This window comes from Gouania willdenowi, chromosome 22 (genome assembly GCF_900634775.1).
Source record: "Gouania willdenowi chromosome 22, fGouWil2.1, whole genome shotgun sequence".
Classification (NCBI taxonomy): Eukaryota; Metazoa; Chordata; class Actinopteri; order Blenniiformes; family Gobiesocidae; genus Gouania; species Gouania willdenowi.
In genome coordinates, this window is record NC_041065.1 from 27284577 (window position 1) to 27311346 (window position 26770).

Here is a 26770-nt window from a genome sequence, read left to right on the forward strand (position 1 = left end):
TGTCTACATTGACACTAGGGGGCAGTGTGGGATTTCATATTTGCAGAGCGTTTGGAAAAGCAAAACCACTATGGAGGTAGATTTGTATTTATTATTCAATCAAAAGAAATATTTTCGATAAAAAAAAATTTTTAATAAAAAAAAGTTTACTTCAATCAAAAATCATTTCCAAAGAAAAAAAGGGTTCAAATGAAAAAAAAAAAAAAAAAAGAGATGCAAATAATTGCATTTTAACACTTTTTCTTTGTTTTAATTTTTTTGATTGAAATGATTTCTTTATTGATTGAAATTTTTTATTGAATAATGACACAAATCTACCTCCATAAACCACATGCAGTCATTTGTTTTCTAAATGATCAAATTTATAGTATTTCCATTGGAAGTTTCAAATAAAATATATTTATTTAGGAAGAAAAACATTTAAAATTTATATTAAATGTGCCATTTTAATTGCATAATTAAATGGTTGTGAAGAAAACCCCTGATAGAAATAATCAGTAAGGCTGTTTTAACTTAAGAAACATCAATCTCTATGTTTTCTTTCCTGCAGGTCAGGGATGTTTTTCCTGAATTAAGACGCCTTTAAATGTAGAGCGGGTTATGGTGTCTGCTGTCAAATCTGGACAACCTTTTCCTCTCTTCTGCAGGGATGGTTGGGCAGACCTGCCTAATAACTTCAGATTAAAAGCAGGAGTCTGCTGGCTGTAGGTTGAAAAGCGACGTCCACACTGCACCGTGATTGGAAACGTACACAAACCATTTGGCTTTGATTATCTGAAGGCTGAGGCCACGGCTCAGCTCAGAGCAGCAGGACTCAGTGTAGAGTCAGTGTCTGTCTGTCAACACGATACAGACACAATAAGTCAGTATTTCTTAAACTGCTTTTTATTTATTCCATTCAAAAACAACATGGGTTAGCAGATGATGTTGTAGATAGGTTTGTATGGTCATTGTAGTGAAAACATGAGTGTATCCGACTTTAAAAACAAACAAAATAAATAAACCCACAAGATGCTTAAAAATATCAACAAATAAAAACAAAACGAGGTTTAAAAATATGCCCCAAAGCAGTAAATTCTGTTGTAAACAGTTTAAAGTTAACACTGCATCAGTATTTTCACTTGCAAAATATCAAGAAATCACAAACTTCACATTAAAATGATAAAAACCTGGAAAACTTGTTAAGTTTTTGCTCTTTTGGCCTGAATTTGATTCAAGTTTTTTGAACCTACAAAGTTCAGAAAACACTAATGTAGTGTTTTCAGCATTAGGTGACGTTTTGCATCTTCTCCTTTTCTTGGTTCAGTGTTCAGTTACTTTGGCACATACTTCTCTTGTTCCTGACTGAAGGGAAAAATGAGGGCCCGGAGGTGGTTAGGAGTTTGTTGCCCATGTGATGACAATGACGGAGAAACTGATGACGCCCATCATCAAGCCGAAGACCACAAGCAGAAAAGCCTGAGGACAGAACCAGGAACAGCATCACATTACAACCAGAAAAACACCCAAAAAGAAACACTACCACACAAAGTTCAACATGAATTTATGCATGTTTTTACCCCGACAGCGTGAACCGATCTGAGCGGCTGGTCGCTGATCTTCAGGTAGAAAATGCCCGGAAAAATAAACAGAAGGCAGCTGGATGTTGTTGATCCTAAGACACAAACATTGAATTACTGACAGGCCAAAAACACACAACCTTCTACACGTCGTCTGTCACCGGTTGCATACCTACGACTCCAAACACGTTGCTGATATCAGGTACAAAGATGGCCATCAGCAACACTACGCCGAGAATGGATAGAGTCGCAGTGATGTGGATGAACCATGAGAAAGCTTGACCTCCACACAGCAGCAACACCAGAGATTTACGGGCCTGCAACACACACGCATCAACTACTTGTTCTGATACGCATAATCATCTCATAAAGATGAGCGAATGCAGACTTTGTATTGGTAAAAACATGATGGGTATAGCATTTCTTTAAATCACTTCATTTAGCACAGTGATGCACATGTTAACTAGAGTATTTGTATTTCCTGAAGAAAATGCAAGTGAGGATGCAGGTGCTGGCCCGCGTCATTGAACACTGCATTAGCATTAACATTAGCATTAACTTGCATTATCATTAACTGGCAGTAGCATTAACTAGCATTAACATACCATTAAACTACCATTAGCATTAGCTAGCATTAACATAGCATTAGACTACTATTAGCATTAATTAGCATTAGCCTAGCATTGACACTATCTAACGTTAGCATTAGCCTAGCATTAACATAACATTAGCATTAACCTAGCATTATCCAAATATTAGAATTAACCTAATATTAGCATTAACTAAACACATAATCCTTGCCTTAGTATTAGTCTTGCATTAACATTAGCAATACCATTAGCTAGCATTAGTGATCAAACAGCTGTATATTTTAAAATTGAAAGGTTGAAATCCAATGAACAATGGCTGAACAGAAGCATTCACATTAACATAGCATTAAACTACCATTAGCATTAGCCTAACATTGACACTATCTAATATTAGCATTAGCCGAGTATTAACCTAACATTAACCTAGCATTATCCTAATATTAGCATTAACATTAACCTAGCATTAGCATTAACCTAACACATAAGCCTGGCATTAGCAATACCATTAGCTAACATTAGGCTAGCATTAGTCATCAAACAGCTGTATATTTTAAAAGTTGAAATCCAATGAAAAATGACTGAACAGAAAATGTATTAAAAATTGATAAGAATTACAAATCACAAGATTTCAATTCTAAATTCTAACCACGCAAACTTACAATACTTAATATTTATTATGGCTGTTTTCCACAAGGTAAAGCAGTCACTGTATACTTATTATATTGAAATGTGGGGCAGTGCCTGCCAATCATACACAAATGCTTTTTCTTTTTTCTGTTTTACTGAAACGAGCCCTGAGAATTATTAGTAGAAGTGGATACAGGAAACATACAAACCTAATATTTATACAGCAAAAATGATTAAAATGTCATCATTTGGTAGAATACAACATTTTAAAAACCATGTACAAAGCTCATTTATAAATATTACTCACAAACCTGAAAAAAAAAAAAAAAAAAAAAAAAAAAAAATTAGATAGAAAGTAATTATAACTTGTGAAGAAAAGAGATAGTGGAAAAACCTAAATAAAACAGTAACAAAAGAAAGTTGGATTTCAGTTCCCTTTCATTCATCTTTTCTTTATTTTTCCCAAAGTGAAGAAAATGAGTTTTAATGTCCTGAATGAAACAAACTTAAATCTATGGGCTCACCGGGAAGTGTATGAGTGGCACAGTGAGCAGCACAGAGAGGAGGATGGCCAGACGTACAGTCATTACCATGATGTCACGAGGAAGGTAGGTGTCATAGCTGAGCAGCAGCTCTGAGTCCACGTGACCTACGAGCAGCACAGGACTGAGTTTGCACTGATTCAGTCCACAAAGTGATTCAACATGTAGGATAGGAACTTTAAAAAGGATCCTCCACTGTTTTTACAAATGTGGCCTAAAACCTTTGAAATGTCCTTATTAGAAGATGTATGCCAAACAAAACACATCATTTTTTAAAACAAATATGGTGAAAAATAGTGTGTTTTGTTAGGCAGAGATCTTCTAAAAAGAACATTTTAAAGATTTTAGGCCACATTTGTAAAAACAGTGGAGGATCCCTTTAAGAATTGAGCATAACAATGTGCTATAATACATGTTAGACAATTTTATGCTTCTTCTCTACCTTCTTTGTGAGCAGATAATGCTGAGTTAGATTGCATCCATATCATTGGTCATTGGTTTTCTACTTTTCTTCTATGGTTTAGGCTGTCTAAAGAAGTCCAAACAAATCCTCTATACCATGTGTAAAACTCAAGGGCAGGGGGCCAAATCCGTCCTTTCAGAGCTCAATGTGGGCCGCAGGAGGAAGTAAAAATGCCAGAGAAAACAAGAATCATTGTGTAAAATACTAGATAATTCAGTTGTAAATATCTCATTCCATCCAAATTTACAAATTCAATTAAAATCCACAACCTTTGCTGGGGCTAACAATTTTCCATTGCTTTTATTACACAACTGCAGTAATTTTTAATTCCAGAAATAACTTATTTTCTTCAAAACCCTGCAACAATCCTACAAGATTCCCTTAAAAATTCTGCAAAAATGTGCCTGTAGGAACAATCTATGATTTATTGCTTGGATTATGTTGGTGCTTTACATGGTTTACACATCATTTATATATGGAAGGGCACAATATTATTAAAATTGATTATTTTCCTCACCTAAAACCTGTAGCTATCATTGCTCACATTGGGCACAAGCTGAGCTCTACGACAGTTTTGTCTTTTACCTTTTGTCTGATCATTTATGTCCACTGTACTGTCTCTGTAATTCTGATTTGTTCCTCAGTGATTGATGTGTGTCCTTGCTGGGTTACCGTAAAAAGTGAGGTAGCCAAACAGCGCCGAAATGAGGTAAACCAGGAAACTGACGCAGATGCTGATATTTGAAACCTTCTGCATCCTGGTCTTTGTGGGACTGAAAGATATGAAAAGGCACATCAGGAAAAGCACACACGAGACAAGCCGCTTTGGTCGCTTTAGGAACAGGTAGAGGCGGCACTGACCGGTCCAGTTCACAGTAGATTGGCAGGATGGCGGTGTGACACAGGAAGGAGAAGGCCATGGTTGGGATGGCGAAGGCGCTCTGCAACAAACATCAGTCAGAAAACCTTAAATGTTTCTAAACAGTCAGTAGATTGAGGCAAATTACCACAATCACAATAATCCAATACAAGAGAAACTAAACATGTTGGTGGCATGTGATCAGAAAAGTAATACAGATGGCCTTCACACTGATTCTTTCACTCAACACTTAGTGGTGGTAAGCTACTATTGTAGCTACAGCTGCTCTGGGAGCAGGCTGCCATAGTGCGCTATCAGCCCCTCCAACCACCACCGACACATACACACACACACATGCTACGTGTTTAAATTTCATATGAGAAGTGAGCAGAAAATGCTCCAAACGTTGAACGTCAGATCGAGGTCCAGATGAAGTCGTTGTCGTGACGTTCAGATCAGAATCACAATCAAAAAAGTTTTATTTGCCAAGTACAGTTTAAAACAGCACAAGGAATGTGACTTGGTAGTTGGTTGAAAGAACAAGAAACAAAATGAAAAACAAACCAGAAACAATAATAATAATTAGGGGTGTCCCGGTCCGATATTGATATCAGACATCGGTCCGATATCGGCCAGAAAACGAATATCGGATTATATCGGATGGCATCTAAAAAATTTTGTTGATTTTGTCAAACCTTTTCTAACATTCCACACAACAAAATAAGTAATAAAAGTATGATTTGTGCTGATATCATATCAATATCTGTATCGACCAATACATTAGGCTGCAATATCGGTATTGTATCAGAAGAAAAAAGTTGCATCGGGACATCCCTAATAAAAATGATAATATCAAGGATAACAGATAAATAAAGGATAGATGGAGGATAAAGGATAAATATATACATACATACAAGTGCAGCAGGTAATTATGACTTTATGGAGGTGGTGTTGTGGGGGGACTAGGGCTGTGTTCATGAGGCTGGTGGCAGAAGGAAAGAAACTGTTTGTGTGTGGAGGTTCTGGTCCTGATGGACCAAAACTTCCTCCCAGACGGGACAGATTGAAACAGATTGTGTCCGGGGTGGGCTACAATCTTTCCTGCACGCCTCAGGGGTGTGGAGGCGTACAAGTATAGATGCCAACCTATTTCTGACGTTGTATTTACGTGCAGATGTGCTCATCAAGTTTCATTTCAATCTGTTCAGAACTTTTTGAGATATTGTGCAAACAAACATCCGCTTTAATACAGACGGACAGAGAAACGCCAGCGAAAACATGACCTCCTTGGTGGAGGAAAAAAAATTGACAGAGGTGAAAGTGAGCAGATGTGCATTCAGAAATGAATCCCTGCCATATTGAAGCTTCTGCAGCCAAAAAAAGAAAAATGCAAACTTTAAATCCATACCTTACTGGAAATCTCAAACAGTTTGGGAGAACAGTCTGAATCCGAGGAATTTGATATCTAAGGAAACAGGCACAGCAGACGAAGATTATTGATGATTTAGAGATACCAAACGAAAAGCTAGATCACACTGGCAGCATGTGATGTGGAACTGAAGGTGAACTAATCCAGGTCTGACGGTTTAGCAAAATCTGTATGATTCCTGGAGGTCAGAGGTCATTTCCAGGTTCAGTAGAGGTCACATGGACTTCCTTCCCTTCTGCCTCCATCTCTGGGCCTCGTCAGTCAGAGCTGACTCAATCAGGGAAGTCTTTCTCCATCTAATCCTGTGGCCATGACCGTCTGCTCCGGACGACCTACCTCACATTCATAGTATGTGTGTGTGTGTGTGTCAGCTTAAGTAAAGGCTTATTATAGCTACCTGGAAACTGGAGACGTTTTGAGGCAGGGGGCAAGGGATGGACCATTTCTTCACAACAATCTGTCGGTGAGACAAAAACGCGTCAGCGATGGAGAACACAGAGACAATCGTCTTTATGAAGCCATGGTTCAGAACTTACAACGACTGCAAAGTACAGCATGAAAAAGAAGGCCAGGCTACTCGTGTATCCCAAGAAACCTTAAAGTGACAGAGAAGAAGTGACAGAATAAGACGCAGCGTTAGGAACCGGAAAAAGACGGAGAACATACGACTCACCGATCCTAGGCAACAACGACAACGGCAGAACTACGCAAAGTGTGACGATGATCAGGAGCAGACGGCCGTTTTCATACCAGGCATGTCTGAAAAATGACATAGGGGTATAAATTACAGGGTTCCCACACTCTTTTTCTAAATTTTTCCAAAATATTTTACCAAATTTCCATGACTTAGCTCTGAACCGCTAAGATATATTCAAGACCATTAGAGCCTTTCCAGTATACTAGTGTTTCCCCGTAGCGCGGCTTCCCCCATGTTGATGTTAAACTATTTTAGACATAGTTTCCATCCAGAATGACCAGGGTTCTCTTCTCTCTTCAGCCATTGTTGGTATTTTACATTTGCCAGCCATGTTGCATTGAATGCACATTTTGCAGGCATTTCACTTTTTTGCAATTTAAAATTTTATTGGGTACAAATAGAATATTACATCTTTCAGTCCCATGTTTTTAATATGTATACAGTATCAACAAAACAACATAATATGCACACATAACTGTATAATAACAAAGTAAATAAACAAACAAGAAATAACCAACATTGTTCCAATATTTCAGTAGAAAAGGGATTTGTTGGTCAGTCACATCTTAAAACTGATTAGGGTGCTGACATAAACCTTGCACAAATATTTATTCACATTTCCCATCATCTGAACTGGTATCCTCCCAAAGTATAAAGTCAAAAAGTCATGTGGTATGGCTACACCGATAACTTTCTCAATACTGTTCCTGAGCTGGATCCTTGGAAAAGCCCAGAGAAAATGTGATCGTGCCCAGTCTTATCTGATCCACACTTCCTCCAACAGGAGATGTCTCTCCCTGAAGAGGCCCTATGTGAGGGGACCCTAAAAAAACGTACAAACAGGCATTTCTAAAAGATTGATATACCATTTCGACCACTGATGCTCCCAGGATCATCTCAGCAGCGTGCAAACTAACTTATCTGGAGAGTGAATTTGCATAAATTAGATCTCGTGATTCCCGCTAAATGATGCTGCCGGTATGCAGCACTTTCACTTTGACATAACGCTTAACATCTTTGGGGCGTAGTATATTTTAAACAATCAAATAAAATAGCCTATATTTCCAAAACAGTTAAATTATTCCATGACTTTTCAAGACTGGAAAATCGGTTTTTCAAATTCCATAACTTTTCCAAGAATTTCATGACCGTGGGGACCCTGGAATTAGTACTCATTATTATTCATGACATCTGCAGATTGATCTTCCATGCTTCATGATGAATGGACTCTGGAAATTTGTATCCTTTTGTGCTGAAATACTGAGCAACAGATTTGTCATGTGGTACACGTTAAAGGATTTGGCTCTTGGAAACCATAACAATTATGTAATTCACAAAAGTTGTGTCGCTCCATCTGATGGAAGCCCTTTTGAATGCTGAGTTTTTGAAGGGGGGATAAAGTTTTCTTTAGCGCTGGAGGTTTATTCAAGGTTTATGGACTAGGAAGGGGGGGTGTTTGAGGTGACACATGTGAAAAGGCACGTCGACTTTGCTGGCGCTGCTGATGTTGGACGGCAGCTCGGGGTCACATGGGACCGGCTCCTCTGCTCTTTATGGGCCTTCCAGAGTCAGCAGCACCTGCTTCATCCATGTCAACACCCACTGACCCCCCTTTTGGCAGTTTCACAGCTGCGGTGCGACCATAGGCGCTGATGGATCGTCGAAGGGGGTCAGCCCACGTTTTCGTCCTGTGACTGGATGGCGTCAGGCCTGGCTCTGACCCTCACCCAGCAGTGGACTGGCCATACCGGGCATCGTCCCAAAATGGGCCGGTCCGGTATGTTTTTTTTTTTTTTTTTTTGATGAGGGAGTGGAGGCAGACATGGTAACAGGTGGCCAAAAATGGTCAAAAAGTGGCAAAAATGTTGGAAGAAAAGAGTGAAAAGTGACTAAAATGGGCCAAAAGCAGTCAAGAGAGGGCAAATAATGGGCAAATAAAAAGGAACCAGGTGGTATAAAATGGCAAAGAATAGCGTAAATGAGCAAAATGTGGCAAACAATAGTGAAAAAGGTCAATAATGTGGAACAAAAAGAGGCAAAATGTACAGAAAAAAGAAAACAATTGGTATTTATTGGGCAAAAGTTAGCTTATTTGGATGAAAGTGGCCAAAAAAATTAAAGAAAGGACAAAAAAGTGTAAAAAAGAACTCACAAAAAATAGGGAAAAAAAGGGATATTTATTGGCAAAAGGTAGCTAAAGTAAAATATAAAAAGCCACATGTTGAGTATCACTGACTTAATAACGGCTTCTACATAGTGTCCTCTGATAATGTAGTGCAGTGTTTCTCAAATGGGGGTATGTGTACCCCTCGGGGTAACAGTCTTGGTCCCACATCATGAGGAAGATGACCGTAAGGCACTAAATACTGTTACACGCACGCACGCACACACACACACACACACACTCACACTCACACTCACACTCACACTCACACTCACACTCACACTCACACTCACACTCACACACACGCTCACACACACGCTCACACACACGCTCACACGCTCACGCACTTAATTTAGTTGAAAACTGCAGCTTTCCAAAAAAAAGAAAACCAGTAAAGACACAGAATAGCTGGAGATCCATGAAACGTGGAACATTTCACGCTTTAACAAGAACCAGAATGGCCTTCAATCAGGAAGCAGAGCAACTACAAGTGTGTCAGTCAGTGAAGCCGATGCAACTCTATTCTCCAGCTGTCAGTATCTCCTTTGGTTTCCTCCATGTGTCGGCCTTTGTTTGGCTAACAGAGACAAAAGCACAAAGCATGACGTACGTTTGATACGTTTGGGTTTTGACTGTGTGTGTGTGTGTTAACGTCCCAAAGCCACTCATTAGGAGGGATGTTTTCATTCCCTCAGCTGTGAGCTGTAATTAGAATGGCAAAACTGATATCCTCTTGTATCAGTCTGATTCCAGCCAACATGTGTGAGAGATTTGGGGGTGAAAGGAGCTCTAATACAACACAGCTGTGAGCACAAGAGTCAGATGGTGACGGATTGGGAGGAGAGAGAGAGAGAGAGAGAGAGAGAGAGAGAGAGAGAGACTACACAATGTGTTCTGACCAGTATGATCACTAACCAGTTACTGCCTGTGATGGGAGGAGCTAGATGATGATCAATCGAAGATGATGAAAAACTTACAGCCTTCTGCTGTATGGTTTATAAGGTTTATACTGGTTATACAAGTTTATACTGGTTATACTGTATACTGATTTATATTGGTTTATACTGTAATAATAATATAATAACAATACTGTATACTAGTATATACTGGTTATACAGGCTTATACTGGTTATACTGTATACTAGTGCATACTGATTTATATTGGTTTATACTATTACTAGTTTATACTGACTTATATTAGGTTTATACTGTATACTAGTTCATAGTGGTTAATACTGTATACCAGTTTATACTGGTTAATGCTGTATACTAGTTTATACTGTATACTACTTTATAATAATACTGTATACTAGTTTATATTGGTTACACTGGTTTATACTGTGTGCTAGTTTATACGTATACTAGTTAATAATGTATATTAGTTTATACTGGTTTATGCTGTATACTGGTTTCCCTGTGTACTAGTTTATACTAGTTATACTGGGTATACTGTATACTAGTTTATACTGGTTACACTGGTTGATACTGTATGCTAGTTTATATGTATACTAGTTAATAATGTATATTAGTTTATACTGCATACTAGTTGTACTGATTTATGCTAGTTTATAGTGATTATACTGGTTTACACCGAGGGTTACATCTTGATCGTGACATCACTCATAGGGAAAGCCCTGTAGGAGAATTTGTTAAAAGATATTTTGCTGTGACAATCAAACACTTTTCCATTTGTGTTGTTGCAGAAAGCAAAGCATCATGGGAGCAGGAGTGAATCCTCATTTAAACTGATGTAGTGCTGTGATGCTGTACCTACCCGCCCGTTTCTGGACTTAGCAGACTGCTGATGGCTGCTGGAAGCTCTGACTTCAGGATGAACAGATAGGAGGCCATGGCTGTGAGGACAAAGGTTAAAAGGGTTCATTAGATGTGTCTTGTTTACTTCAAACAAAGCCATTACAAATTACTGCAGCACATGGAGCACAAGCAGGCTGAGACCATTGTGACAAGAAGGGATGCTAAGAAGCATGGCTGCTTTAAGTCAGTGTTTCTCAAATGGGGGTACGTGTACCCCTAAGGGTATGCAATGGCACTACATTAACAAAAGAAAGCATCAAAAATATGGGTTTAAAATGTTTATTTTACTTAAAAATTATAGTGATGATATGATGGAAATGATCTTGACTAGAATATAAACTAAAAATACAAGGGACAGTCTTGGTCCCACACTAGGCCGGAGAAACTATAGAAACAGATTAATTTAGGAGGCACTAAATACTGTTTCATTCCACATATTTACAAAATGAAATTATTATTTCTCATTCATTCCATCATTATAATCTACAGTTTTCTGAGTCAAATGTTGTAGTCGGACAAAGGGGGTACTTGAGCTAAAAGAGTTTGAAAACCACTGCTCTAAGCAAGGAGAAAGGAGATCAACGTGGATCATCAGCAAAGCCCCTGATGTGGAGGAGCAGATGACGAGCAGGTCTTCAAAAATACTGGAGATCTGTGAGCAGCAGTTGGGCTAGAAAAACTAAAACTAATTATCTTTGACGCTGATCCAGGTTCTTCAACACCTCAGTGAGAAAGCAAATACTTGCCCACGCTTTCAAACAGCCAATTAAAAAAGGGATCAGCGTCGCTTCCTAATGCCAAACAAACTTCATGTAAAAACTTGGAGAGAAAGGGACATGTTTGGTCCAAAAAAAAATGGTCACTCATGAAGGGAAACCAAATTAAATTCTCTAAATTAGGCAAAGACTGGCTCGGAGGTTATTTCCTGAGGGTGGTGTTTTCTCTGGCTGTTGGATAATCCTTTAGATCCCGTTTTTTGTTTATGAGAGAAAATTCCTTGGATATGACAGCAGCCCACACAGACACTGGGACAAAGTGTCTCTTAGAATAACTGCTGTCAGTGAAGTCTGCCAGTGTGGGGTTATTCTCAGGCAACGTCTGCTCTCAGGGAATCCATCAGAAAGTTCAAAAAATAAAATGCAGCCACACGAAGCAGAAGCACACAGTAACCACACACACACACACACGCGCACACGCACACGCACACACAGCACAGGTTTAGTTTCATGCACTTTGCAGCTGTTATCACGTATGGGGTGCAGAATGTAAAAACTATGTCACTGTTTCATAGCCGACAAATTTTGAACATTTAGCTAATTTTTCCTTCATTTGAGACAAATTCATGTGTCAGCATGTTCTATATTATTGCTAAAAATGTGTACACATGAAACATAAATGTTAAATATAAATATAATTGTTAAATCAGTCGCCTAGTGTAAAGCTAAATGTTTAGAAATTATACAAAAGTGGGCAGGTCAGTGCCTGTCGATCACGAGGCCCCGCCCACACTCCACACACCCCACCCTCCACGGTCTTCTGCATCCTCAGTGTCTTCATCACTGGCAAAAGTGAGTTGACATACAGTATACTGGTACTATCAGCGAATCTACATCTGTTAAACTGTGTGAGTGCAGTTTTTAACATTCCCTCAGTTTGGAGCGATCCCACAATGTTTCGCTCTTTTCCTCTAATCACTCACTGAACCTTAGTCGGTGGTGTGGGCGGGGCCTCGTGATAGACAGGCACTGACCTGCTCACTTTGCATAATTTCTAAACATTTAGCTTTACACTTGGCGACCTATTTAACATTTAGATTCAATATTTACATTTAGATTTAACATTTACATCTATATTTAATGTGTGCACATTTTTAACAGTTATTTAAAACAACGATTCCCAACTGGTGTGTCAGGACCCAAAAGTGGGACGCGGACCTGTAATGGGTGGGTCACGGACAGCTGGTCAAAAATATATAAATACCTAATGTCTCCCATGTTGGACATGTCTTTGATTTTGAAAGAAACCTTTCTTTTGACAGGCATGCTGTGAAATGCATGTTGGACAGGGATGTAGATTTATGTTTTAAAAAGATTATATACAATATGTGTGTTTTCAACAGCTGTTTTTTAAAAACTAAATTTGGTTGGTTGAATTCTGAAAAAAAGCGTCGGAATTTAATGACCGTGGCAAAATGTGGGTCCCAGGGTGAGACCAGTGGATTTAGAATATGCTGTTTTAATGGAATTTCTGTCTCAAATGAAAGAAAAATTAGCTAAATGTTCAAAATATGTCGGCTATGAAAAAAGTGACTGAGTTATTACATTCGGCACCCCATCATCACGACACGTCTATGGAAGTTCTTTGGAGGTCGTAATACTTACACGTCTAATCATTAAAAGGCCCTTGAGTGAAGAAAGAGGATCATTTGTAAGAAAACATGTTCAAACATGAGCAGGTAGGTAGAGTTCAAGCATCAGTGTGTGGTCAGTAAACAGAAGCACCATGTGTTCATCGTCCAGCATGAGACAGAGCCACTTTCATTTCATTCAGAGCGCACACACAAGCAGGCAGAGAGAGGCGAGCTGATCCGTAATTAAGGTCAATTGGCCCCATCAAGCTTTTGGCAGTGCAGATGAATGTTTACCCAGAGAGGGGCTAATTGCACTCTTATAAAAGGGGCCGGGGTATGGACAGATACAGGCTGGAGTGCTGGCTCTCACACTTCCCCACACACACACATACTCGCACATGCACACGCACGCTGGGGAAACCACAAACATACCAGAGGGCACGGCAATAATCCACTCAGCCGAGGCTCTAATGACTGCAGAGCAGCCATGGCCGCAGCTCTCAGCGTCTGAGCAGCTCCGAGGAGCAGCCGAGATGGGCAGGACTCAGGAGGAGAGAGAAGAAGTAGTGAGGAGGGGGCGTAAAGGGAGGGGTCCCATTAGGCAAAGGGGTGGGAATGGGTTTACCATCAGCGATCAATTAGACCAGAAGTCACGTTTCAGGCTCTGGGGAAAAGGGGAGGGGGCTGGGTCAGAGGTTATCACAGGATCCAGATATTAGCCTCACAGAAGGGAGGGGGTGGAGGGTGGGGGTGGGGGGGGAACCACACATCAGAGTGTACAGCAGGGGGCGCCGTGTATGACAAACACAACCTGCTTCAGGATGTCAGAAAAAAGAAAAAGCAGCTGAACTCACCTCCAATGTTTTGGATCAGAATAGAGAGTCCCACCACAACCTGTGACGGGTTTAAATAAGACCATTAGAGAAGTTTCCTGATCCGACACACAACACAGCTCCAGTCAACACTCACTTTTCCTGAATGTTGCAAAGCTCTTCCTCCGAGGTCTTCATACGAGTTAATACCTATAACACAAGGTCCAAGCAGCATCATTACATCAACACAATTCTCTACTTTGTCTTTAATTTCAATTATTCAGTCATTTTAAATAATAGAGGTAAAAATTATCAACACACATGGACAATGATTAATTATTTTGTATCATCTAAAATGAACAAATAAATAAACTTCCAATCTGTAATTACAAATTATAAAAATATATTTTGGCAATAATGTGATGTTGCAGCAAAGACTAATGTTAAAAAGCAGTGAAGACTTTGTAATGAATTCATCTAAATTATTTGCATATTTGACACGAGAAGCAATGTTTTTCCAATGTAAAGGAGCATAGGGTCAAGAATTCAGACTCCATAGTGACACCACGGCCGTTAGCGTGACTGCAGTCATTAGCCAAGCCGCCGCTGTGCCGCGCAGACATTTACGGACAGACATTTAGAACTGGTGGTCTGGTTCGTTCACATAGTATGGAAGTAAATCTGTGCCATCGGAAGACACTGAAATTTTTTTACACTGATTTTTTTGAGGGATTTAATTCTTTTAAACATTCAAAAAAAATATCATTAGGCAAAAAAAAAATCAGTGCTAAAAATTCAAATTCAAAATCCGATGGCACAGATTTACTTCTATACTAGTGCCCTTCGCGTGTCGGGTTCTTCCATTCCTGCTGCAGAACTGAAGTGAGCACAGGATCAGCGCTGCAGGCCAGCGAGGACAATTATCAAGGTATCGACCATTGAAACAATCATTTTTCTGCACAAGAACATGGATTTTCCTCATCACTGATACATTGATTATGCAAATAGATCCACTGGGTCTACATTTGCTTGTTACCCAATGTGTTGATCTGATGTTGACATTAACAGTTGTTTGTTAAAGACACACCACTGACTTTTTGACCTAAAGAGTTGACCCATATATTTTAAATGATTCCTCAGGTCAATATACAGCGCTTGACAGTATCAATGCTCCGAGCGGGACTTTCCTCTTGAAATACCGACGATGTAATTTTGGAGGAGACGGACCGTCTTTGGCCAGGTCATGTGACCTGGAGAACGTGTCGCTTTACGGCAGTCACGTGACCACAGGCTTGGATATATATAGTTCCCACATGACGCCACAACATACGGGCATTTCTCGACCCGGTGCCATTGTTGTGGGCAGCTGAAACAAGTTTAGCCTCTGTTTACAGCCATAAGAGCACAATATGGTAGTTTCGTGTTGGTTTATTGGTGCACTAATCGCCATGATTCTTTAGTAAGGGAAGTCTGCAAGTCAGATCTTTAACTTTGTGATAAGGGTTGGCTCTCAGTGCTGGGTCGGTTGGGCTCCTCCAGCTGCAGCGTGAGCCCAGCTGCGCTTTGCACGCTAGCTATGAGGAATAAATTAGGTTTTAACTGTCGAGTCAGACTCGGACAAGAAAATGCGGCTCGATCCGCACTCCAACTGTCATGGACTTATTCATTTTGGTTCTTAACCCTGTCATCTTTAGTGTGAATTGGTGACACTACCTGCTCGAATGTTGCAGCTTCCACTGTCCAAGTATCTGTGTGAGCAGCAACATGTTGAGCATTATGTAGTGGTAGTGGAGGCTAGAACAATTTGCACACAATCAGGCTTTTGTTTTCCATCCAGTGTGTTTATTAAAACAAAAATTAACGCCCACGAAGCACAGCAACGACTTCTCGGGAACTAGTGAAATGGAAAGATTCTGCGCTGGTTGGAGTGCAAAAATGTTGTTTTTTCTTTTCAATTAACACATTAATGTCCCAGCCCTGTTAATAATATAATTAAAAGTATTGGCCCTCTGTACTAATAGTATACTATATGTATAACTTAAATACTTTAGCAAAGCACAACTTAGAGATACCAATCTATTGCCAGCCCAACGCACAGACAATGCTTTAATTGAATTATTAATTTTGCTCAGCTGTTACCTGTTTGGTCACAGAGCGTCAGAAGAAGATGGATGGAGTACGCAGCCAGACTGGAAACCAGCAGCAACAAGATACTGGAGAAGAGAAGAAAAAAAGACTGAGCACATCTGATAAGTCACTATTATTTAAGGTACAATACCAGCCGACTTACCAAAATCCAACGATACCAGTATTAGCCATTGCATAAGCCAGTCCGAGTATCCCACTGCCCATGATGGCATTGATCAGGTTGAAAACTGAAGAGGAGAAGGAGGCTCCTCCCACTCTGGGTCGCGCTGCATCCTGTGCACAAACACGCTGTTACAGAGAGAGCGGAGGTCAAAGAAGAAATGTGATTATTTCCCTAAAATTGCCCCATGACAGCGTGAGGAAGAACCCCTCATCACTGGTGATGAACCCAGTGTGTGCTGGCACGTGGGATTTCAGCTGCTGGCAGAGGGACAGCTGCCTGTGCTCAGGATACGCTTGACCCTCTAATGAGGGATATCCTGGTCCTGGACCAGTGACCAAGTGGGTGCCACTGTCACAACAAGCTGGGATTGACCTACAGGCTGAATCACACTCACTCAGTGACGGACTGCAATGCAGGGAGTGAACGCCAAAGCCAGATGGAATAAAAACCCCACAAATTACATGTGAAATAACTGATTATGTAGTGTTAGCGGTGGTTCAAATGAATAGGGATGTCAAACACATTTTAGTTCATGAACCAGTTTAATCTCAAATTACCAATTTCAACAATAATGTGACCTAGTTTGAACTTCCACGTATAAATTATATGTAAAGTATGTAAAACACCAACAATATTCAACAATTTGTGACACATCCTTTATTTCATTTGGAGGAATTTTGTGAAATAATTTGAGAAAAATGGCAGGATTTCAGAAAAATTTAGATTCTTTCAACAATTTCAAGATTAAAAATGATTGCCATAATGAGATATCATCACAGTGTGTAATTTCATTGATTTTTTTTGTATTTGGAGGAACTGAGAAATCTATAACTGAATTACTTGGTCATTTAAACAATGATTCATGGTTTCTCAGTCATTTAAACTTTCTCCTGCGAGCTGAATGAGATGCTCTAAAGCAGGAGTGTAAAAGTAGTTTGATCACAAAAAAGCTATTTTAACATGATTGTGCACTAATTTGCACTTCCACTTGTAAATGATATACTGTACATACGTCCAAGCTATAAATGATAGATTTGAGTCCCTGCAGGATCTTCACTTCTAAATTTACCCATTTATCTTGCCATGTCTGCATATGTCATTAAAGGTTAACAATACATGTAGTGCAATATTTTTGACAGCGATGCATGTTTTATACCTGTAAAGTGAGAAAAGTAAAATAATGCATTTATTTTATTGCATATTTGTGAACAACTTGTTTTGTGTAATCTTTATGGGAATTTTGTGGAATTGTTTGCAAGGAAATTGCAAGTTTAAAAAGGAAATATTTTCTTTCCACAATTTCTGATCGCAAAGAAAAAAAATGACAGTTACGTAGTCATGTGATATAAGCATGGTAAAAATGTGAGCCCTACAAATATTGTGGAGTTTCATTGAATTTGGAAGATATTTACAACTGTATATTTTTGCTAATTTACACAATGAGTCACGTTTTCTTTGTCATCTTTACTTTCCAAAGGACCAGATTCGACCCTTTAGACCTTCCAATTCAGCCGACAGGAGAAAGACGTAAACATGAAGGATTGCAATTTTCCCATGCTTTTATCACATGACTGTAGTCATTTCCAATCTCAAATTATTCAAAGAACTAAATTTTTCATAAATTATTTCACATAATTTCCCCAAATTACATAAAAACTGGTCACAAAATCAAATAAATGTAAAAGAAAAAATCCTGCAGAGATTGATTTCTGTCAGTTATTGGCCGGATATTGGTGGCGCCTTACATACTTTATGTATCATTTACACGTCGAAGTGAAAACTTGGGGACATTAATGTTGAAATTGCTCGATTTCCCGCCAAAATATCTGCTGCACACTTAAGATGAAACTACTTCATATTTGGCCCCTGAACTAAATGAAGTTTGACACATGCTTTAAAGGGCTGGATGTGTCACAGAAATGTTGTCACTGTTTGTTGAAGGAACCAATATATTGTTTACTGGAATATTGCATTATAATGGTGTCACTGGAAAGAAAGACCCTATTTTTTGTTTACAGAAAGCACTGTTGGAAATACTTATTCGTTTACATTGGTATGTTGAAATAAGGGTGACCAAGTCATGTGATGTCTGTCGTAACCAGTGTTACAACAACAGGCCAGACCAGTTCATTAGAAGCACAACCTGACATTGTGTTTCTCAGCAACGACAAAACATTACATATAAACAACACAAACACAAGATGCCTGATGTCCAGCTTAATCTGGACAAAGGGAAACCTACACCAGCTCAGGCAGAACATGCAAACTCTCCATAGAAATAACATCATGCAAAGTGAGCCTCGTGTTAAACAGTTTTTAATGCACTCATTCTTTATTTGCTGAGTCTGCAAAAGACTGATAGTGTCAAGTCTCTTTTTCTCTCCAGCTTTTAGTTTCTTATGCCGACGTCGGCAGTTTCTCAATCGTTACCTTTGCCTCTAGTTTTTTTTTTCTCTTCTATTTCTGTGGTGTCAATCAAATAATTTTAACTACTTATTATTGCAGCATTTAAAAAGAAGAAGAAGAAATTAAATGCAAAACTATATGAAACAATCAACAATGCAAAAAAAACAAAAATAATATTGACATAAATGTAATAATTTCAATCCTGATCAAATTATATGGTTCGGATAATAACAATAACAATGCAATTAAACACAACAATATAAAAAAATTGTAATAATTAACATTAATAAAGCACCTACTCATAAATAATGTTATTTATGCAGCTAGGTAAGGATTTAACTACAGCTGCATTGATTACTTTAGTTTACAAAAATTTTAATTGATGGTGTTTAAATATTGTTGCCATGTGTGATGTAAATTTATCATATTATAAATGTTAAAAGACAAGGGCGTTAAACTCATTTTAGTTCAGGGGCCAAATAAGGAGCAGTTTGATCTTAAATGGGCCACAGATTAGTTTGCACTTCTACTTCTACAAAAAACACTAAATATGTAATAAACTGACAATATCCAAGCAATAAGTGATAGATATCCGTCCCAACAGGGTTTTCACTTTACTTTTCCTAGATTTTGTGACCAATTTCTATTCAATTGAGGTTTATATTATGTAATAATTTGAGGAAAAATGAATGACTTTGTAAAAATGTTTTTGTTTTTTTCCCCCCAACAGTTAAACACTAAAAATGACTGCAATCGTGCGATAAAAGCACCTGCAAATATTGTTGAGTTGCTTTTACACAATGATTCATGTTTTCATTGTCATTTTTACTTTCTCCTACAGGCCAAAGTCAGAATTCCTTTATTAATCCCAGGGGGAAATTGCTTATGTGCTTATTATGCTTCAATGATCCAAAAAACAGTATTTGACCCTCGGGCCATGAGTTACACGTGTTATTAGATAATATTTATAATAAAGCTGAGGATTCTGACTGTTGCTTTTTCCACTTCTCAAAAACACCCCTACATAATAAAAGCCCATCACAAGACCAGTATGTGTATCAAAGGTTAACTACCCCCTCTCTGTCCAATGTTAACCAATCAAAATGATTGACTTATCACGGATATATTGATTTAGTAAATTTATGACAAGATTTTCACTGTATAATAGTATACACAAGTTTGCAAATACATATAAAGCCTTCTGAAAAAAGGTAAACAAGACCATTAATCATCTGCTCAAACTTTAATCTGAAACAAAAAATAGGTTTAAACTTGAGTGTGGACGTTTCTGTGTTAGATTTGAGTGTTTATGGAAAAATTAAACGGGAGTTTGACTTACGCTTTCCAGTAGAGCCTCCGTCTCTCCGCTGCGTTCATTGTAACAGTCAGTGTTTGTGCTCATGGTGACACTCACACACATCTAAACTCTAACCGGTTCCTGTCAGCTCTCTGTTACACTCTGTGTGCTGTAAAAAACCATCTTTACAGACGCTTATCGACCTCTTACTGTTGTTTATGAGCAAACAGGTCACGTGTTCATCATTCCTGTCGCACTTGTAGCGTCATAACAAAGATGAGCCAATCAGAGTGAAGCAACCTCTTTCACGTCGCCCGCTGATGATGTCATCAGCATGCCTCGGACTGGACGATGTTGAGGTGAGTCGCTGATGGGCTTTTTTTTAATGCCGTAGATGGATATTTATTACATTTAACGTAGTTTTATCGTTGAAATAGACTCATTTTTGGGTTTGATCTGCTAGAAGCCACACATTAAATACATCCAGAGGTGTAAAGAGTACTGATATATCCTAGTCAAGTACAAGTAATGTTACTTCATTGAAATTGTACTCAAGTACAGTCATACATAAAATACTCAAGTACAAGTAAAAAGTAGCTCCCCCCCCCACTATAAACTGTATATATAAAACTTTGTGTTGTATATACTGTATATTGTATGTGGATTGTAAAACTAGTAACATTAGTTTCCTAATTATTATTATATATATTTTTATATTATCTAGAAAGCCTTGTTTTTTCTCTTTTTTTGTGATGGTGTAGGTGTGTTTATAAGCTTTTTCTTCAACCTACACCCTTGCGGCTAATAAGTTAGATCACGTGTCAAACTCAAGGCCCGGGGACCAAATCCAGCCCTTCAGAGCATCCGATTTGGCCCACATTAGAAACAGAGAAAACAGGAATCATTCAAAATTTTTCCAAAATCCTGCAATTTTTCTGAAATTATTCCACAAAATCTCCCCAAATAAATAGAAATTGGTCCAAAAAAAATAAATAGATAAATCAAAGGACATTTAAGTATCTGTCACTTATTGCTTAGATATTGTTGATGCCTTCCATACTTTGTCTAATTTATAACTGGAACGTGCAAACCTGGGCACATTAGTGTTCAAATTGTTCGATTTCACGCCTAAAATCTGTGGCCCACTTGTGATTGAACTGGTCTGTATCTGGCCCTCGTGCTATAATGAGTTTAAATACCCCGAGTTAGATAAATGAGTAATGATTGTACTGTTTTTTGTTTTTCTGAAGACTGCTAAAATAAAATTAAAATTAAATTCAACTTTGAGCTGAAGTCAAACTGTGTGTTTTTAAAACATGTCCCTTGTGTTCGTGTTTGTTTTTTGTCACTACAGGTTCTTCAGAGTCCTTGCAGCTGCACAGACTGAGAAGAAGCTGAGAGGTGCTGTGGGACGAATCTGTGTGTTCTCTGGGAACACTGGGATGGAACCTAAACTGTACCGACCTCCTGCAGAGGTCCGAGGGATGAGTTCCCTGGACAGAGACGCGTTCACACAGACCATCTCCGTTCCTGCTGTTCGGGTGCCGGTCCGGGTCTTGAACAAAGTGGTGAAAAGCCTGAAGAAGTCCAGCATCCAGCGTCCCGGTGTCCCCAGAGTGGTCCAGGACACAGAGGAGAATGCTGACTATCGGTTGGTGCTGTTGGACCCTCACAGAGTGACCTCGCCCACCTCCTTCAGCGAGGCTGAGGCCGAGGCTCTGAGGTCGTTCGGGGTCCCTGAAGAACTGCACCATTATGAGCTGAAACTGACCTATGAGAACCTGAAGAGTGAAGAAGTGCTGGAGGCCGTGCTACCTCAGGGCCAGGACGTGACCTCTGGGTTCAGCCGGGTGGGACACATCGCACACATGAACCTCAGGGACCACCAGCTCCAATACAAGAACCTCATAGGTGAGATGTGTCCAGCCTGGTCCTGGAGGACTGCAGTCATGCTTTATGCAGACTCAGTTTTAAAGTAAAAGAGCATGTAAACATCTAAAGCACGTGTCAAACTCAAGGCATGGGGGCCAAATACAGCCCTTTAGAGCATCCAGGAGATGTAAAAATGACGGAGATAATTAATAATAATAATAATAATAATTAATTATTGTGTAAATGACCAAATAATCCAGTTGTAGATATTTAAATTTTACCAATTTAATGAAACTCAGCATTATTTTTAGGGGCTTGCATTTTTCCTTTGTTTATATCACGTGATCGCAGTCATTTTTATTTGCTAACTGAGGAAAGAACTCTCAATTTTTCCACAAATCCTGCAATTTCTTCTAAATTACACAAAAATTGTAAGAAAATCAAGAAGTTTTGAAGTGAAGATCTGGCTGAGACTGATTTTAAAAACTGGCACAATTGATGTTGATGACACCTAGTGACCGGACGTTTACATGCTATGCATATGTTAGCACAATTAAATGGTTTTTCCATTAAAAAACATAATTTAGAAAAATCTGTTTCAAATTCTTTTGGATCAATACCATAATCGCGTGGTACAATATCGCGATATATATCGCCAAATTGATTTTTTCTTACACCATAATTATCTAAATACTGGCCTTAAAGAAAAATGTATATTCAAGATTTGACCTTCAACAAAGCTGAAATAGTCATATTTCATATATTTTACCTTGCTGCTTGTAACATCAAAAATAAATAATTTGTGTTTCTGTAGGTCAGGTGATCATGGACAAAAATCCAGGCGTCACATGTGTGGTCAACAAGACCAACATAATTGACTCAACTTATCGTAACTTCCAGATGGAGGTGCTGGCTGGAGAAGAGAACATGGTCGCCAAAGTACGTTGAGTTATTTTTAAAGTTCAGTTAGTGCTGGGCTATGTCGTGATTCAAGATAAATCGAGTTTTCAATTTTGGCGATATAGAGAATGACAATATCGTCTATATCAAGATATGTCTATTTTTTTTAACCTCTTTTTATTTATACAATCACACAGTACAATACAAAAGCATTTAACATTATTTATTGAGTACAGTCAAGCCACACTATAGAACTCACTCACACGTGCTGTCCTTCAACGGAGAAAATGCCAAAAGTGGGACATATTTTGCAGCTTGTTAATAAATGTTCCTGTGTGGCATTTTACATCAGCAAATTTAAATAAGATTAATATCGTATATTAGAGCTGGGCGATATGGAGCAAAACTCATATCTCAATAATTTCTTTTCAAAATGGTAATAAATACAATATAAAGCTCGATATTTTTAACTCAAAGTCTTACCAGACAATTCTTGGTTAAATTTGCTGATGCAAAATGCTACACAGGCACATTTATTAACAGACAGCTGCATAATATGTGCCACTTTTGACTTTTTCTCCTGTGAGGGACAGCACGTGCGAGTGAGTTCTGTAGTTTGGCTTATTTAAGAGAAGGTCTGGGTTAGAACGCACTCAGTAATCCATCTAACTGTGCTTTTCATGCTGTTCTGAGAAGTAACGAAAGCAGCGACTCCTGAAACAAATATTGCAAAATAAATTAAGCTACAAAAAAAATAAAATATTGATATCGTGATATTGTAATTTTTTATATCGCCAAAATAGAAAACTTGAAATATCTTGCATCTTGATATATTGCCCAGGCCTATCGTATATCGCCATTTTGAGAAAAAATATTAAGATATGAGTGTTGGTCCATATCGCCCAGGTCTAAGTGGCCCTAACTAATACTGTATTGACAGTATAAGTGAAAAGCAACGAGGATAGAAACAGGGTTTAGTAAATGAGCGTCTGTTGTTGTTGCAGGTCAAAGAAAACGGCCTGACGTATAAGTTTGATTTCTCTCGCGTGTACTGGAACCCCCGGCTGAGCACGGAGCACGAGCGCGTGGTGCAGCTCACCAAGTGGGGCGACACCGTTTTTGACGTGTTTGCCGGAGTCGGACCCTTCGCCATCCCGGCTGCTCGCAGAGGCGCCAACGTTCTGGCCAACGACCTCAACCCAGAGTCGCACCGATGGCTGCAGCACAACTGTAAACTCAACAAGGTGGAGAAAAAAGTGAGAACCTTCAACCTGGACGGCAGAGCGTTCATCCAGGGGCCGCTGAGGGAGGAGCTTCCCGCCCTGCTGAAGGAAAAGGTCAGAGTCCACGTGGTGATGAACCTGCCCGCCCTGGCTTTGGACTTCCTGGACGCTTTTAGGGGCCTCCTACATCAGGAGCCTCAGTGTGAGGAGAACCTGCCCACCGTGCACTGTTACGGCTTCTCCAAGGACGACGACCCTGACACAGACGTAGTGAAGAGAGCGTCGCAGAGCCTCGGGTTTCCACTGGAGAAACTGTGCTCCGTGCACTTTGTACGCAACGTTGCTCCAAACAAAGACATGCTGTGTGTGATGTTTACTCTCCCCAAGGAGGTCCTCTACAGCACTGAGGCACAAACAGGTGAGACAGGAAGTTAAATGAACAGGGGAACGTTACCAAACTCAGCATTAGCGTTAAAGACGCAGGAACTTTCACATTGTTTGTGAACTGTTTTTTTAAACTAGTGTGAGCAAGCACATTTTTTTGCTTTTGTCTTCTGAAGTTAGAAAAACTCCAAAAAGAAAGTGATCAGACATTAACTGTAATAACGTGCAACTAGGTGCAACAAGTAGGCCTGGGCAATATATCCAGATTCAAGATATCAAGTGTTATCTGCCTGTATGGATATATTTTTATTTTATAGCTTTTTTGTTAAAATACTCATTTTAGGAGTCGCTGCTTTCACTACTACCGGTACTCGGAAAACATGGAAATCACAGTTAGATGGATCACTGAGTGGGCCCTAACTCACACCTTCCCCTAAACAAGCCACACTACAGAACTCACTCACACGTGCTGTCCCTTAGAGGAGAAAATGCCAAAAGTGGGACATAATATGCAGCCTGTGGCATTTTGCATCAGCAAATTTAACCCAGAATTGTCTTTCTGATAAGACTTTTGAGTTAAAGATATTGAGATTTTTATCCTATATCATCGTTTTGAGAAAAGATATTGAGATATGAATTTCGGCCCATATCGCCCAGCTCTAATGACAAGGGTATATAACCTGTAACATCGACCAAATGTAATCACAACAACCAGAATGGAATCATACAGCATAACAGCATCCGTTTGATTTTATGGTGAAAAACTCTTGAATTACTGTTCATGTAATCAGAAAAATTGGAGCTGCAGCATCTTCAGATGTGGACTCGGGTCATTGGCATCAGTTGTATGTAGACATCAAGTGTGGCAACAGGATTGTAGGCAACTAAGGCTAGTTTAGTTGCAGTTGGTAACAAAGTTTAATCTGATATTTGTGCACAGAATATACAATACATGCACAAATTAGCATTGTTTTGGCTCATGAGATTTTTTTTCAGTAAATTTAAATTAAAGGAGGAAAGGCCTATACTGTATGATTTGGAAACTGTAATTGTTTTTTTTGTGTGTGTGTGCATCCACAGAGCTCTCAGAGGAACCAGCACCAAAGCGAAAAAAGTGTGACGAACCATCGTAACTGTTTCCTTAATGCCAAGATGATAAAAGCAGGGAAAGTATTTTTATTTTCCTACTACATCCTAATTTTACTGGTTTTTTTTCCCAACAAAAAATTAACTCAGAAGTATCAATAATGATTCCATAAAATAATCCTAAGCTTCCTTTTTTTTCTCCAATAAATCTGTGAAATGACAGACACTCATGGGCTTGTTTGTTTATTATTTACATATTTAAAACAAAACCGGATCTTATAAAAGATGTCCTCCCAGTGGAAGCTGTGCTGTATTTACAATCCATTTAGTCCATACTTGTGTTTCTTTTATCCTTTTGGAGGAAACAGTCCACTGAAAGCCTCCTGGATGGCTCGGTAACAGGCCAAGGCAGAGTTGTATCCTCCAGCGGTGTCCTGGGCCAGGGCAGCACGCACGTGGTTCAGATACCTGAGAACATGCACAACAACCAGGGTCAGGGTCAATTATAATTACAATTATGACACATTATAATTTAAACCATTGTTAAAAAAATGTTTCATATCAAGTTTACCTGCCAGTCCTCTTGAAAATCATTGTACCATTTGGAAAAAATGAAATTAAAGGTATATACTGACAGAAAAAAAGGCTCAGACGCCCACATCAAAAATATTAATACCAACATTTTCCATGGATTAGGAAGCGTAACAAGGTAACCAAGAGATGAAAAACCAATTGGATGATACAGAACATTGTTTTAGTGTATTTTACAGCTGATTTAAGACATAGGTAAAAACTGACCCGTTATCATAAGAGATAATATTGATTGGATTTATATAGCGCTTTTTTCAAGGATTCAAACCCCCAACCCTTTTGTTATTGGACGACCCAATCTACTCTTAATTAAAGGCTCAGAAATTGTGATTATTTGTAATTGAACATAATTGTAACTGACTTAGAGGGGGGGAGATTATTGTAATTTTAGTTGTAATTGGACAAAATCCTGCAGGTAATCGTCATTGAGTTGTATTTGAACATGGATAATTGAAGACGTATTTGTAATTTAAAAATGTAATTGACCCCAACCATGACAGCAACAACAATAGGATATTAAATCAGTTATCACCAGAAAGCTGCTTTTCAGCTGAGTTCCTGTGTGTATAAGTTGAGTTTAGGTTTTATTCTCCATTACATTTTGGTTCTGGCATTGTTGGACATTTTGAAGAGATCGAATCGTACGGACTCATTCGTGGACCAACAGAGAAGCATCTTGCAACTGAAAGTCTCTCCAAACGACTCTAATAAAGTAATAGAGACGTCTTTTATTTTTTTAAGTGCTTACAGATGTTTGCTGCTAAAGCCCCTTAAGGTCTAGAGTCCCTGTTTA

At 38.9% G+C, this 26770-nt stretch overlaps 3 protein-coding genes across 6 annotated transcripts in view; 1 reads left to right on the forward strand and 2 right to left on the reverse strand.

The window, feature by feature from the left end:
• Positions 1-869: 869 nt before the first annotated feature.
• slc38a6 (solute carrier family 38 member 6) lies at positions 870-20172 on the reverse strand. Of its 3 annotated transcripts, none has more exons than XM_028439014.1 (16): positions 19964-20172; positions 16198-16328; positions 16047-16120; positions 14065-14117; positions 13950-13989; positions 10705-10783; positions 6743-6828; positions 6606-6664; positions 6467-6526; positions 6049-6105; positions 4643-4722; positions 4454-4554; positions 3301-3425; positions 1732-1876; positions 1560-1654; positions 870-1458 (listed from the first exon to the last, which is right to left on the reverse strand). In XM_028439014.1, the coding sequence occupies exons 1-16, from the start codon at positions 20042-20044 to the stop codon at positions 1375-1377; spliced, it is 1350 nt and encodes a 449-aa protein (XP_028294815.1). In that variant the 5' UTR covers positions 20045-20172; the 3' UTR covers positions 870-1374. The 3 variants fall into 3 exon arrangements, with proteins under 3 accessions (XP_028294815.1, XP_028294814.1, XP_028294817.1); XM_028439013.1 differs by having other exon boundaries at positions 16198-16343; XM_028439016.1 differs by lacking the exon at positions 6049-6105 and having other exon boundaries at positions 16198-16343.
• Positions 20173-20217: 45 nt separating this feature from the next.
• trmt5 (tRNA methyltransferase 5) lies at positions 20218-25594 on the forward strand. Its single transcript, XM_028439012.1, has 5 exons — positions 20218-20280; positions 21276-21832; positions 22608-22732; positions 23698-24334; positions 25381-25594. The coding sequence occupies exons 1-5, from the start codon at positions 20273-20275 to the stop codon at positions 25431-25433; spliced, it is 1380 nt and encodes a 459-aa protein (XP_028294813.1). The 5' UTR covers positions 20218-20272; the 3' UTR covers positions 25434-25594.
• Positions 24328-26770, reverse strand: part of mnat1 (MNAT1 component of CDK activating kinase) — a 45092-nt gene continuing 42649 nt past the window's right edge. For both annotated transcript variants that reach the window (XM_028439018.1, XM_028439017.1), the window contains one exon: positions 24328-25854. In XM_028439018.1, the coding sequence (XP_028294819.1) occupies positions 25734-25854 (121 nt within the window). In that variant the 3' untranslated portion in view covers positions 24328-25733. The remainder of the gene's footprint in view (positions 25855-26770) is intronic.

Excerpts from the sequence above, each read along its gene's own strand:
- slc38a6 (XM_028439013.1), bottom strand. The coding sequence starts at position 20,044 with ATGTGTGTGAGTGTCACCATGAGCACAAACACTGACTGTTACAATGAA. Across the intron at positions 16,344-19,963 it reads CGGAGGCTCTACTGGAAAGC|CGTGTTTGTGCACAGGATGC; the intron begins GTAAGTCAAACT and ends TCTCTGTAACAG. Across the intron at positions 16,121-16,197 it reads ACTGGTATCGTTGGATTTTG|TATCTTGTTGCTGCTGGTTT; the intron begins GTAAGTCGGCTG and ends TCTCTTCTCCAG.
- trmt5 (XM_028439012.1), top strand. Across the intron at positions 21,833-22,607 it reads CCAATACAAGAACCTCATAG|GTCAGGTGATCATGGACAAA; the intron begins GTGAGATGTGTC and ends GTGTTTCTGTAG. Across the intron at positions 24,335-25,380 it reads CAGCACTGAGGCACAAACAG|AGCTCTCAGAGGAACCAGCA; the intron begins GTGAGACAGGAA and ends GTGCATCCACAG.